Genomic DNA, 10,705 nt, shown 5'->3' with positions numbered 1-10,705 from the left:
TCTCTCTCTCTCTCTCTCTCTCTCTCTCTCTCTCTCTCTCTCTCTCTCTCTCTCTCTCTCTCTCTCTCTCTCTCTTTCTTCCTGAGAAAGTATAGCCCGGTGGTAGAGGACTTGCCTGGCATGCGTGTGGTTCTGAGTTTGATCACTAGCCATGAGAGAGGGAGGGAGGGAGGAAGGGAGGGAGAGAGTGAGAGAGGGAGCCAGAGCAAGCTGTGAATGTGCAAACAGCCCCCACTCCCTCTCCTGGCTTCCTCAGTAGAGTTCCAGAGAGAGACTGTGTCTGGGTTTTCACTGCCCCCAGGCCGTGCCCACCTAGATTAAATTTGACCAAAATAAAACCCGCTCTTTCAGAAGACAGGGAGTTCAGAAGAAAAGTAGAATGAAGAAAAAGAAACCTAGAACACCACCCAAGAAGAAAACCGACCTCCGAGGGAATATTGTCATCAACGCTGCAACGAGAATAAACCCTACCACAGTCCTTCCGGGTCAACGTAGCTCTTCCTCAGAGCTTGAATTCTGTCAGGCTATGGGGCTTTTAAGTCTCTATGTTTAAAATCAAACTAGGTCAGAGAAAATGTACTGCAGGAGAGCTGTGGGATGCAGGCAAGCTGGCTGCCATTTTTACCCTCAAGACATGGCTTCTGTGCTAATCTTACAGTCAGGTGACATGCCCACTGTGGTTGACTGGAAGAAGACAAAGCCGTAAACCCCCAACCGACAGTCCCTCCCAGAAGCCTGCTTACATAGCCCCAACTTTAGCCATGCTGGGAACCCCCTTCTGTATTTTACCCTGTGAGGTTTCAGGAATCCAATATGCTGTGGCAATGTTGAGCCCCAGCAAACCATGCCTCTCACTCACCGTGACACAGGACAAGGAGTTAGTTTTTCTATCACCTGACTTTGAGCTATAGCTAGAATTGACTCTATATTAATTACTTTTCTCTCTGCTGTGGTAAAATAACTCAGCTGAAGCAATTTAAGAAAGGAGGTGTTCCCTGGGGCTCGTGGTTTACGGGATGCAGTCCAGTATGGTGGGGAAAAGACATCAGTAGGGATGGCTCCTGACCTTCAGGGCAGGAATGCTTCATCTGGGTGGGTCAAACAGCAGAGAACAGACCAGAGGGCGCTACTGTTTCCCCAGCTGACTGACGTGTGCTTGTCAGAATGTCTGCTCAACAGAAGGGGCAGCCTTGATCCCATGCAACAGAACCGTCCCCAAGTCCTTCTTGGTGACGTCATCTCTAGAAGGTTTGTTCTGTTCGTTTCTGTTTGTGTGCATGTGTCTGAGTGTGCGCATGAGAGTCCAAGTGCCCACAGGGGCCAAACTGCATCGGAACCCCTGGAACAGGAGCCCTGGATGCTGCAACCTCCTGGATGCTGGATTCAAATGCAGGCTTTTGCAAGAGTTGTCCATGCTTTCAGTGAGTGTGTCATCTCCCCACCCCTGATGGTGGCTTCCGAGCAGTGCTCTGCACGGTCCTCCGCCTAACACCCCGGGTTCCAGTGAGGCCGCAACTGCACTGTCCTACACCTGACACCCCGAGTTCCAGCGCTGCCGCAACTGCACTGTCCTACACCTGACACCCCGAGTTCCAGCACTGCCACAACTGCACTGTCTTCCACCCAACACCCCGAGTTCCAGCCATAACCGCACTGTCCTCCACCTAACACCCCGGGTACCAGCGCTGCCACAACCACACTGTCCTCTGCCTAACACTCCACAAGCACAGAGACCCCTACCTCGGAACTCTAGTCCTCGAAGTTGAAAGGTGACGAGACCGTTCCCAATCTCGATCAGGTGGACGAAGGCATTGAGGTCATCCGAGGCCAAAATGAAGCAATCACCGGAGCTGTAGTTGCCCCAACGGCCAAGCACCAGGTCTCCACAGAGCGACTCCTGCAGGGTCCGTGTCAGGTGCTCATAGAAGATGGAGTTGAGATTGTTGTCATCGCTCCCTGAAGGCAGGCAGAAAGGAGAGCAGTGAGGGGTTTACCCAGAGGCAACACACCATCTTATGCTCAGATCCTGAAACAGAGAGCTGCCCTTTGGTAAGGTCGGAGTTTTCGCCATCTATTTTGGTGGATTATCCTGAGACCTCTTAAGCCGTCCCTCTAGACCCTGCGGTAACTTCATACAGATGCATTACTGTCTAAGTGCAAATTACTTATACAATCCTGCGTTAAACTCAGCTCAACACTCTGACCTTGGGGGGACTGGCTGTGCCTGCCGTGCAAGAATGAGGACCCGAGTTCGTTCTCTAGGACACATGTTTTTAAAAAGACAACCATAGTGACAGGCACTTGTAATTCCAATACCAGGGAAGGAGAGAGAGAAGTGATCCCCAGAGCTCTCCGGCCGGACACCCTAGTCCATGGAGCTAGCTCCAGGCCACTGATGGACTTCTATTCAAAACACAGGGTAGATGCTGCTGAGGAATGACACTCAAGGCTGACCTCTTGGCTCCACAAACACATGACATATCTACATGGGCGTGTGTGCACATATACACACATACACACACTTCTGAGCTCTAGGTCTGTACGTTAATTCTCTACTTAACATCTCCTGTCTCATGTGTTCCACAGCTTCCGTGCATACAGAAAGGACTTTGGGGCTGTCTCAGTGTGCACAATCACGTGTAAAACAACCACAAAACCAAACAAACTTCTCATTGCTTTCCAGTAAACACCCAGGCCTGGGTCCACCATTCCCACAGCGGCTGCTCATTTGTGTGCCCCCCCCTGCAGGGACTGAGAGTGTGGGCTCTATACCCTGACCAAGGTGTGATTCTGGGGGCTGCCCATTGGTTAAGATTTGACACTCAGCTGGAGGGAGGGTGAGAGCTGCTTTTCCAGAGGACCAGGGTTCAATCCCCAGCACCAACAGGGCAGCTCACAACTGTCGGTAACTCCAGTTCCAGAGGATCTGACACCCTCACACAAACATGCATGTAGGCAAAATGCTAATGCGTATAAAATATAAATAAATTATTTTTTTAAAAAAAGAAAAAGCACTTACCTGGGTCTCTTTCCATTTGCACAGCCAATCTTGTGTTGGAATTATCCACACGCCTTGTACTAGAAGGAGCCACAGAAAGTAAAAGATTAATGGTTAGATCTCTGCCCGTTACGAAGCTGGTGGACTGAACAGGTGTGAGGTGGGACACTCGGGGTGCTTACAGGGGAAAAGGGACATGGCCACTGAAATACTCTTCCCTCTCAGAATTAAAAAAGATACATGTTTTTATTATCATCTCTCTCCTTCTCCCTTCCTCCCTCCTCCCTCCCTCCTTCTCCCTCTCTCTCTCTCCCTCCCTCCCCCTTCTTTCTCTCTCTCTCTGTGTATATGTGCTCGTCATGGCTCTCCCGTGGAGGCCAGAGAAGGGAAAAATTGCAGGAGTCTGTGCTCACCCTCCACGATGTGTGTACTGGGGATCATACTCAGGTCACCAAGCTTGGCATTAGCCACCCACTGAGAATCCCACCAACCCATTTCGGTGTTCACACAAAGCATCTGTGATTCCAGTTGGTTCTAGAAAATGCCTGTGGGTAGTTGGCATCTCTGCCACAAGCTTCTACAAGTATGGACATACTTAACAGGTTTTTCTTTGGTTGAGCCATGAGAACAACTCTTACAAACTTAGGAAAGGGCCAGATGTTCTGCAGCCTTGGCAAGAAGGGGTTGCCAGAACAGGGACCATCCTGACAATGCATCTTGGTTCAGGGCTCCTAAACAGCACTGGTGATGGCCAGCCTTATTTCTGAGAGTCAACAGTGGGGAAAGAATATGCAACCCCGAAAGGAGTCACACCCACAGGTTGAGAACCTTTGGCATTGCTGCTCAACTTACCAGTACCCCTGAGACAATGCCTGTCTTTCATTCACATGCCTCAAGACCCCTGAATGTCAGCGTTTGCTCTACTTGGAGAGCCTGTGTCTGAGTAGCTGTCTTTGCATTTCAGACACAGAGTACCAGCCTCATCAGCCTTTAAATGGCAGAGATTGTCAGGAAGATGATGATGTTTATCTGTGATAAACATGGTGATTTCACATTGTTAAGTCCACCCCACCAACATTAAGAAAGGCTTTTTGTCAAGACACAACAGCATGAACACCACATTATACACAGGGTCCCACTGGCACTCCTGAAGGATTTCTTACTGTGGTATCTCCTAGGAGAAGCAGCAGTGAGTGCATGCATGTGTGTATATGTGTAAGCATGTGTGCGTGTGTGCGTGTCTGCAGGCACAGGAGATAATCTAGGCCACTGGCCTTCAGGTGTCTTTCACCTTTTTTTGAGTTGGGGGTCTTTCATTGGCCTGCAACTTCATCCCACGAGCCAGGCTACCTGGCCCATCGGCTTTCAAGAGTCTGCCTGTCCCTGCTTCCCATCCTGCTGCCGGGATCCCAGGCTCACACCGCTGATATTTTTTATGGGTTCTGGAGATCTAAACTCGATCTTAATGTTTTCAGGGCAGGTGCTTTACTGGTTGAGCCATCTGCCAAGCCCGCCCAGCTGTCCCTGATGCTTCCCACTTGACTTCGATTTAAAGGCATTGACACGCTCGGTGTGACATGACCAACAATGAGCATTTGTCAGAAATGTCAAGGAATGTCATTGGGACGCAGACATCTTGGCTGAACCTGCCTCCCAGGGATTGGAACTGATTGCAAGAATACTAGGTTGGGATTATATTTGAATCAGTGAAATGGCTCATCTTCAGAAAAAAAAAATCAAAAGCATCACTTGCTTCTGCATCCGCCTTAGACATTCACCAGCCATGTAGTTAGGGTCCAGCGTGAACCTGACGGCTGATTCTACAGAAGGACTGCAGACAATGGCTCTGTGAATGCGCTCAACAGGCATGAATCTCAGCACGCTGCTCCATCCCGCCTCAGCTTCCCTCCCAACAGCCTCGTGGCATCTCTCAAAACAGCAGAGCCCAGGCCACAGAAGACCAAGCAAACAACAGAATCCTGCATAATGAAGGCCGAGGTTCCCATGTCTGCACACTGAATCCCTAAACGGAATTTTAATTTCACCTTAAGACCTGGGACAAATGGAATTTCCAGCTGCAGAATAAACAATTTTTAACATGGGACTGAGCCAAAAGAAAGTCAATTATCCCACTCCTTAGGGAATGCAGACACTTTCTGAAGCTCCGTCCATTGCAATGCTGTCTTTCCAAAGGTGACAGCCTCTCTGGAACAGAGAAAGCTCACTAAGTCCTCATGAGCTCCTCCAGGTCACCAGGTACCCCCAGGCCTAGGGCATCTCCATCTTGGAAGGGAAGCCTCCAGTGCTCTATAATCCGAGTTCTTCTCCAGCGAGGTCCGCGTGGAACCTTGGTGCTCACGTCTGAGAGGTGCTAATTACCTCTGTAATTGGATTCCTGCCTGAAGCGCCCCATCGCACACCATCGATTTGTTGCTTCCATCTCGCTCTCCCCCATCTCTGGGATGCAGGCCGGTCAGCTGGGCATGCACCTGTGGGTGGGATATCTTTTCCAAAACTTGCCCTGTGAAGTCACTGTGTCCTGTGGACAATGCCAACCTGGAGGTCTAGGACGGCATGCTGGGAACAGAGCTGGCCTCCTCACTATATCTCCTAAGCCAGTCACCTGCACTGCTACATGGGTTCGGATGTGCACCTTACATACTCTTCTGGAACTATTTCACGGTCGCTTTGCCAGCACACTGTCTGTTCATGGGAGACCCCTCCCATTCGTTACGCTGCTCCTGACTGGAGTAAGGCAGACAGCATTTGTCCCTGTGGTTAAGAATGGACGGCCCTTCTAGCCTGGTCTGACTACAGTATTGTTGGTTCAAAGTCCACATCTGGACTCCGATTACTCTAATGTTCTTCTATTCCACTTCATTTCTCTCCAGGGTATTTTTTTTTTTTTTAAAAAAACTTTCTTCTGCACGCTTGGTTTGGAATTTTTGTGGACTGAACTTGTTCGGGGTACGGAGGGGAGAGTCACCTCATCTGTCTTATCCCTAGTTCTCTGTTGTCTGAAAGAGCAAATCAGGACATCAGAGAACCTCCGGAGTGAGACCCAAGGAGACGCACGACTGTCACTGTGGTCTCAAAGACGGAAGCTGAGCATCACACCAACATGGGACTGACGAGCTGACCCTGGGGACGTGAGCTACGCTAGCAAGGTAGAGACAGGAGGATGAGCAGAAATTCAAGGTCATCTTTAGCTACATAAGGCTTTTGAGACAAGTCCAGGAACACATTAGATCCAGTCTTGGAAACAAACAAACAAACAACCCCCCCCCCCGACTCTCAGTAAGTCATTGTGCCCATATTGTTTTTGCCCTTAATGAAGGGTGGTAGAGCGGACTCAGTGTGTTCTGGGCTCTGGATTCCAACCCCACTATCAGAAAATAGCAACAAGATACACCCACCGTTCCACCACTGCCCCCTGGGGAAACTGGTGGCAGGTCCAAATAGTCAGGGAAAACGTGAGTAAATGTGTCGTACAGGATCGGTGATGCACTGTCTATGCAGAGCTGTGGTGAGTTTCCAATACTCACAGAAGGGACACGGCAAAGCAATCCCGGCATATCAAAGAACGTGGGCCATGACTTGCCTATCACATCCCTTGGGCTAGCCGCTAAGAATTGACAGCTTAACTCTTTCCTTTTATAGCTGGATCTGTAGGCCACAGATTCACACTTTACCAGCAGCAGACCCGATTCACACTGCACCACAGCAGATCCCTGGTTCACACTGCACCACAACAGACCCCTGATTCAAACTGCACAACAGCAGAATCCCTGATTCACACCACATTAGCAGCAAACCACGTATTCACACTTTGAACTGGGGAACTATGGGAGCCTGGATGAGCCCCACTCTCCAGAGGATGTAAACAGTTCAAAACCTCCCAGAGGGGGTAGGGAGTAGGTGCTGGGTACATGGCATACAGAGACTTAGCGGTGACGTCAGGTTCTTACTTGTAGCTTCTCTCCCAGAACTTCACCGGCCTGACATAGGAAGTGATGAATATGACGCTCCCCAGGAAAGGGCTCAGGGGTGTAGAGAAGATCGAGGTGGCAAGCGTCTGGAAGAAAAGCATGGCCGAGTCTGAGAGGATGGGGTTAAGGCAGAATACGTGCTCTGGTCAGCAGTGTTAAACGCCACGTCCACAGATCACGGTGTCACTCATCTGTATCCCGGCACTAGGCAGGGGACAGAAGTTAAAGGTCATCCCAGCTACAGCGAGAATTCGAGGCCAATCTGGGCTACAAGGAGGCTGTCAATGAAGACTCCAGCACTGAACACACACACACACACACACACACACACACACACACACACACGAAAAGCTTGGGCACTCTAGGGGAGGAGAGGTAGGGTAGAGAAGGGAATGAACGAAGAGACTCTCCATGGGACAGTGATACAGGCCCCGGAGTCCTAGAGCAGCTGTCCGCCAAAGCCTCCTTCAGTTCCTTCCAACAGAAAGGGCCCAAAGGTCAGCCCACAAGGCAGATGACCAGAGGAAAGTACAATTAAAATGGAACCCTCAACACCAATAATTAAGCACTCTATGAAAGTCGTTGGAGGCTTAAGTTTCCCTCCTCACAATGCGCGTTTAGTGGCAATAATTAGGGAAGGCCGTCTAATTACTGGGAGACGATAGCTGGGCCCAGTGTCTACACATGTTCAAAGGGTCTGCTCTTCTCCCCAGAGGCAGGAAGCTCAGAAGCCAGTGGAGGTGGCAAGGAGGAAAACAGGCTAGAACTGGAGAAAGCAATTTATCCACAGGGCCCTGCTGGCTGGAAAGCTAACTCAATCCCAAAATAGAGCAAATTAGCCGGTTCTCGGTGTGGGATGGAGCCCACATTTCTTAATAGGGTGATGAGATAATTAACGCTTGGCAATTAGTGGGGATCCAGGCTGAGATTTAGGGGTCTGACACCTTTCTCTGAACCGTTATGTATACCTAGCTTCTCCACCCCTCATCTCATGTGGATGCTGGGTGGTAAGAGTCCTGACCTTCATCACTGAACAAGGAGGGGGAGGTCTGCAGAGAAGGAGAAGTTTTGGAGGCAGTGGCCAGTGCAGGGGCGGTTGGAAGGCCTCATTTTAGCAGAAGGGAAAAGTGACGTCATGAAAGGGCCAGTCTTAGGGAAGAGATGAATGGGATATTCTAAAACTGGTTGTCAAATATGCATCTTGAGTGTCTCCATTTCGTGTGTGCGTGCACGCGCACGTGTACTTGGATGCATTTTCATGTAAAGGCCAGAGCTCACTCGTGACTGGTTTTCCTCAGATACAGCCACTTTGATTTTGGAGACAGGGGCTCCCGTTGACCTGAAGCTTACTGAGGAGGCTGCTAAGTCCACTGACTAGTGATTTCAAGAATCTTCCTGCCTCCGTGTCCTCTCCATCACCGAGATTACAAGTGCCAATCAGCACATCCAGCCTCGGTTTCCATGAGTTCTAGGAGTCTAACTCAGGTCCTCCTGCTAGCAAGGCAAACACTCCACAGAATGAGTTCCTAGCCCTCAAGTCTCCATGACATAAGAGAAGGCGTCTACAAACAGAAGCACTTGGCTTTAAGCTAATTTGATTCTCTGGGGATTGGCTGAGTCGTCAACACAGGGTCTGGCATGAACGCAACTGATAGGCACCCAAGCTGTGGAGCCACGAGGAATCACTGGGACCCACGCTTACCTATCAAGGGTAGATACTGACAGGAAGCTCTACCAGTCATCAAAGGCTGGGGAACTGAATGTCCCACTTTAAACTGCCACAGTGGTTCCTCACTATGCACTTGTATTTTATTGATAATTTTCATTTAAGAAACATTCTTGAAATTCCAGGTGAGAAACCTCAGAAATACATCAGAAATAAGAAGTCCCCCTATCTTTGTTTAAAGGACTCCGTTTAGGGAAACAAAGTGGCTTGCAGTTAAAGGGCAGCACAAACATTTTTTCCTTCTTTGCTTATTCTGCCAAATCACCCCGAAAGTTTTTAGAAATATCAATGTAGGTCTAAGAACAGGAATATACCACGCTGTACACACACTCCCCCAGCGATGAACCCTGCAAGCTACAATAGCGGCCAAATATGGGTGACACCACGTCATGGGCTGGGCGGTGTAAAGGAAGCGGAGAACGTGCGAGCCAGCAGGCAATGATGCGCTCCTTTCTCACCGCCCTTAGCTGCGGGTGTAAAGAACTAGCTGCTGCAGCTTGAGTTTCCGCCTCGACTTCCCTCCATGACAATTCCACTGGAACCCAGAACCTGAGCCAAATAGACCCTTCCCTCCTTCAGTTGCTTTTGGTAAGAGTGTTGTTGTCATGACAGACCCGCCCCTGAATCTGACCTTGAAGTTGTGCAGAGCCGGGGGATCTACCTCTGCATCTTACAGGTTCCTTCCAGGGTTCTGCCAGCAGTGGCTCTGAGCCTTGTGACCACAGTCATGGGTACAAAAAAATACTAAGTCACTAGAATCAGTGGCACAGGAAAGCTCGAGGGACAGAATTTTAGGCTGACATCAAAACTCTCTCTTCAAGTGTATTCTGGTGTTTTCTTTGTTGGTTTTGCTGTAGTTTTGACGAAGCCTGGCAATGTAACCTGACCAGCCTAGACTATGTAGATCTGACCTACCTGGAGTTTGTAGACAATCCTCCTGCCTCTTCTTCCTGAAGGCTAGGATTACTGGTGTGTGTCACCATGAATGACTTTTAAAAATCAACTTTCGTGTCTCTCTGCATTGGGCATAAAATTTAGTTATTTGTGTCAATGCAATCATTAGAAATGGCATCTCCAACTTGCTTTGAACTGAATTAAATCGATTTAAAGCTAATTATCATTATGGAAACACATTAAAAATGTAAAGAAACCAGGCCTGCCTAGCGACCACAAAATAAAACCATGATTAATTTTGTAGTCTCTGGAAGTATTTAGGGGTAATTCTACTTGTATCTAATTCTAGACTTCTTATATTATGTCACAATATAATAAAGAAAATATTGAATTCATTAACCTTATCTATAACGTTTAAGGCTAAATAGATGTGTACGAGTTTGCATACGACAACCTAATTATTTAATCAGTTATTTTCATATAAAAGGCCAACTCTCTGACTGCATACCTGGAGTCGGGAAGTGGGAGCCTCAGAAAAAAGTAAGAGTTCGGCTAACAAAATGACATGGTGGGCACAGACTCTTGTCTTCAGCTGGATGACCTGAGTTCTGTTCCCGGGACCCACGTGTCAGAAGGGGCGAACCAATTTCTACAGATTGTTCTCTGACCTTCACACTTGTGGGCACATGCCTCCCTCTAAATAAAGAAATAATTTTTTTTTTAAATGACCGCTGAGCATGCATTGAGGAGCAGGCAGAGTCTAGAATGACCCAGTGTCTTTTAAGGTTAAGTGGCCTGGAGGGGACCCAGAGTGCCCGACCCTCCCCCCACCCCTGTTAAAATGTAACCTGGCAGGTGTTACAGTGTTGTTACTCCTGGTCAGTGGATAGCCCCAGCCTGTAAAATGCAAACCTCCGCTTGGCAGGTGAGAGCAAGCAGAAAGGATATGAGGGATGGCGAAGAGCTGGGCAAACACGTGAAAGGAAGAACCCCAGGCCATCTGCCAAGGGGCCACGTAGGCCAGGACAAACTGCAGCTTGTGAAGCAGGTCTCCGAGCTGAAAGCGAAGAGAGAAAGGTTAGATTGGTCGCCACATCA

At 49.0% G+C, this 10,705-nt stretch overlaps 1 protein-coding gene across 1 annotated transcript in view; it reads right to left on the bottom strand.

Moving 5' to 3' along the window:
- Nucleotides 1-10,705, bottom strand: part of Pcnx2 (pecanex 2) — a 103,054-nt gene that overhangs the window by 23,171 nt on the left and 69,178 nt on the right. The window contains exons 18-21 of the mRNA XM_050146905.1: nt 10,554-10,664; nt 6,967-7,094; nt 3,020-3,078; nt 1,741-1,956 (exon numbers count right to left, since the gene is read on the bottom strand). Of these exons, the coding sequence (XP_050002862.1) occupies nt 1,741-1,956; nt 3,020-3,078; nt 6,967-7,094; nt 10,554-10,664 (514 nt within the window). The remainder of the gene's footprint in view (nt 1-1,740; nt 1,957-3,019; nt 3,079-6,966; nt 7,095-10,553; nt 10,665-10,705) is intronic.

The sequence above is a fragment of the Alexandromys fortis genome, unplaced genomic scaffold, assembly GCF_014885135.2.
Source record: "Alexandromys fortis isolate MF-2015 unplaced genomic scaffold, M_Fortis_MF-2015_v1.1 scaffold_12, whole genome shotgun sequence".
Lineage (NCBI taxonomy): Eukaryota > Metazoa > Chordata > Mammalia > Rodentia > Cricetidae > Alexandromys > Alexandromys fortis.
This window is presented reverse-complemented; position numbering and strand designations above follow the sequence as displayed.